The sequence below is a fragment of the Radiomyces spectabilis genome (genome assembly GCF_025331425.1).
Source record: "Radiomyces spectabilis strain NRRL 2753 chromosome Unknown BYT42scaffold_7, whole genome shotgun sequence".
Classification (NCBI taxonomy): domain Eukaryota; kingdom Fungi; phylum Mucoromycota; class Mucoromycetes; order Mucorales; family Radiomycetaceae; genus Radiomyces; species Radiomyces spectabilis.
In genome coordinates, this window is record NW_026251932.1 from 1,905,370 (window position 1) to 1,908,301 (window position 2,932).

At 42.3% G+C, this 2,932-nt stretch overlaps 3 protein-coding genes across 3 annotated transcripts; all 3 read right to left on the reverse strand.

Moving 5' to 3' along the window:
* Positions 1-1,507, reverse strand: BYT42DRAFT_366770 (uncharacterized protein). The gene is made up of 4 exons (XM_051563255.1): positions 1,313-1,507; positions 1,086-1,250; positions 516-1,031; positions 1-466 (listed from the first exon to the last, which is right to left on the reverse strand). The coding sequence occupies exons 2-4, from the start codon at positions 1,095-1,097 to the stop codon at positions 293-295; spliced, it is 702 nt and encodes a 233-aa protein (XP_051423400.1). The 5' UTR covers positions 1,098-1,250; positions 1,313-1,507; the 3' UTR covers positions 1-292.
* On the reverse strand, positions 1,292-1,456 carry BYT42DRAFT_478444 (uncharacterized protein; the record flags this gene model as incomplete). Its single annotated transcript, XM_051563657.1, has 1 exon — positions 1,292-1,456. A coding segment is annotated over one exon (165 nt), but the record flags the coding sequence as incomplete, so codon positions are not given.
* BYT42DRAFT_366724 (uncharacterized protein) lies at positions 1,341-2,679 on the reverse strand. The gene is made up of 4 exons (XM_051563254.1): positions 2,108-2,679; positions 1,797-1,975; positions 1,647-1,685; positions 1,341-1,585 (listed from the first exon to the last, which is right to left on the reverse strand). The coding sequence occupies exons 1-4, from the start codon at positions 2,400-2,402 to the stop codon at positions 1,508-1,510; spliced, it is 591 nt and encodes a 196-aa protein (XP_051423402.1). The 5' UTR covers positions 2,403-2,679; the 3' UTR covers positions 1,341-1,507.
* Between the last annotated feature and the right edge of the window lie 253 nt (positions 2,680-2,932).

Sequence of the window (2,932 nt, forward strand, 5' to 3'; positions counted from 1 at the left end):
CGATGAATGTGATGTGATTTATTAACGATATTTAAACCATTTATCAAGAGAGCCGCACAGCTTCTTCCTTTTTTGCGTCCCACAAAATCAGCATCTCTGACCACAATTCCTCCGGAATTATTGCCTGGAATGCACTGAAATGTTCTTCTTGTACGATAGCACGTGCAATGCATAATGTATGGGCAATATTTTTTATATTTGGTGGTTGCGATAGACGTTTCATGTTAAGCTGTAAGCCATTCCTATTGAAAATTTTGCTGAGGAGGTTATTAGGCGTGTATCGTCCGGCTTGCTATGTGTAGTTATGCTGATCTGCTGCTAGATTGTTATGGCGTGGAAATACAGTCGTCCATTCTGCTTCATACGGCTTTATTATGTTTGTAAAAATATCGTGCAGATCATCCTTCAATATATGATGGGGCCATGTACTCTGAGTCAGAGCTAAGTGGGACGGGAACCCACACACCTATCGGCCTGTTTAGTAAGATAAATCGTAGTGATAGTGGTATGCTTACCATATTAACCAGAGAAAATGTCATTTGGGTGAACTTCATTCGACCGAGCTCAAGCAAATCGGACTTGTTGTATTCAGTACGATTCGTCCAAAAGCGACGTGCGTAGGGTACATTTTCTGGTTGCATGCGGAACAAAAAGTAGTCCATCAAGGTTATGAACTGGTAGTAAGGTGCCAAACCTGATGACAATGTGCTCGTAGTTTTCAAAGATGACGCTTTCAGTAGATTAGTAACCACATTGAAGCCGCAGCCTTTCTCTTCACATTTTATACGTTCTATGAGTGATGCATTGGTATTTGCGATGTGCAGATCCATAATCTCGGCGATATTCCGGTATTTGAGCTCATCAAGCAAGTCAGAGATGTTGTGATCTGTATTGATACCGTGTTGCATGAGTAGACGGATGCTGCCCTTTCTCTGGTTTTTCAAGTACGAGTTGGCGAACGTTTTCAACCAATTTACACTGTATGGGGTATGGTGAACCAATTTATTATCCATCGGAAGGCTCCAACGAACCTATCCATAAAACGGTTTATATTATGGAGTTACAGTCTATGTTGTTTAACTTACATTTGAAAGCATGTATTCTGTTGCCTATAGATGTAAATGGCGATTGGATGAGTCTGCATATTCACTCTGTACTGTTGCCCTTATACAGTAGATGCCAGTAGCGCGATCGAAGATATTCCACTATATTCATCGAATAATGATAACAAAGTGACTTCGAGCCGTTTTCTATTCGCGATTGACTGATTCGAACACCCTTTCTGGATCCATGCGTGCTTTGTGTTACGTACATCCGTACGATGTAGATATCGAAGGCGAGAAACAAACTGCAACTCTTCTCTGAACGTCAACACTCCATTGAAAAGAAAATCATAGCTGGTCACGAAATGTCGATCAAGGCTATGGCCTGCCTGCATTACACTTGTGACAATAAGAATATCGCATTCTGAAGCATATGTGTTTGGGTCACTGAGGAACCGGGTTGCTCATGGGTCCTTCTGCACCTGTGCCCATACTTCTTTGACTCGCTTCATGGCTTCCTGACCGAACTCCTGAGCGGCAACCTAGCAGCAAACAAGGTATTATATTGATTGCTCCCGCGTATGATGATAACGGATCAATTACCTCCCTCATGATGTATAACAGCATCATCGTAAAATCGGCCTGAGAACAAAATACAATGAAAGGGGCATTGCTTCAGCCGTCAGTTACATTAAAGTTGGAACAATAATCGCGGATCATGGCGATGATCATTAACAAATTATCATCCCATACTTTGATAGGCTGTAAGACGGTTGGCTTCTTGAATTTCCGTTTGGTGATGTGAGACGGATCGTCAGGATCTAACCCCATTATAGTAGAATAGAAATTGATTGTGCTTTCTGTGAGTCGATGTTGCATCACTATCACTTTTGCGGCATTTTCGAGTAGTTCCCTAAAGCGGCTCAAGACATCTGCGAGTTTCTGTTTAATTGTGCTTTTTTTTTTTTTTTTGGATGGGGGGTGGAGGCGGATTAGCTGTTGAATATACACATCCAGAATTATTTAATACCAACCTGATACAAAATGATACTGAATGAACGTGCCTTCATCCAAAAGAATAATATCATAGGCTATGTCTGATACTTTATATATACTGTCAAGGCACACCACCAGACGTGTTCTCTTTTTCACCGCTTCGTCCGTAGATGCCCAGATACAGTACATACTGGATTTTTCGCTGTGCCTAGCACAGCCATCGAATTTGAAGGTCTCAATGCTCGGGAACTGGCCCGGCGATTCCACAATAAATTCATCGACATCATCAGAGATAGACCACACGAGGATAGCGACCCAGCTTGTGCGTGGCCATACATTTGCAAATCGTTGAATGTCGCGCATATCATCCCAGAGACGTGTACCAGCTTGTTCTCTAATTTACATGACAGATTTGCTTCCCTCCTGCCGAATCAGCAGATAGACACACAGCGTCGTGCTGATGCATGGAATGTTCGGATACTCGCTTCAGACCGAGTAGAGATTCAAGCACTCCGCCTTGTGATGACATCGAGGCATATCATCGATGATATTAATGATACTGACAGTAATACTAGTGATAGCAATGTCGAAGTTGTTGGAGAATAAAATATTATTTTGAGTGCCAGTTGTAGATAGTGTTCGTATCTACTGACGGACCAAATCGGATCAATCCACATGGGTGTTATCGTCATGTTACATTAACGACCAATCGGATCGATCCACATGGGCCTTATCGTCTTATTACATTAACGACCAATCAGATCGATCCACATGGGCCTTATCATCATATTGCAGTAGCAGCCATTTGGATCGATCCACATGGGCCTTATCATCTTATTGCAGTAGCAGCCATTTGGATCGATCCACATGGGCCTTATCGTCTTATTGCAGTA

Coding starts and splice junctions, on each gene's coding strand:
- BYT42DRAFT_366770 (XM_051563255.1), bottom strand. Junction 467..515: donor CATTTTCTCTGGTTAATATG/GTAAGCATACCA, acceptor ACAGGCCGATAG/GTGTGTGGGTTCCCGTCCCA.
- BYT42DRAFT_366724 (XM_051563254.1), bottom strand. CDS start 2,402: ATGCGCGACATTCAACGATTTGCAAATGTATGGCCACGCACAAGCTGG. Junction 1,686..1,796: donor CCGTCTTACAGCCTATCAAA/GTATGGGATGAT, acceptor TTTTGTTCTCAG/GCCGATTTTACGATGATGCT. Junction 1,586..1,646: donor TGTTATACATCATGAGGGAG/GTAATTGATCCG, acceptor GTTTGCTGCTAG/GTTGCCGCTCAGGAGTTCGG.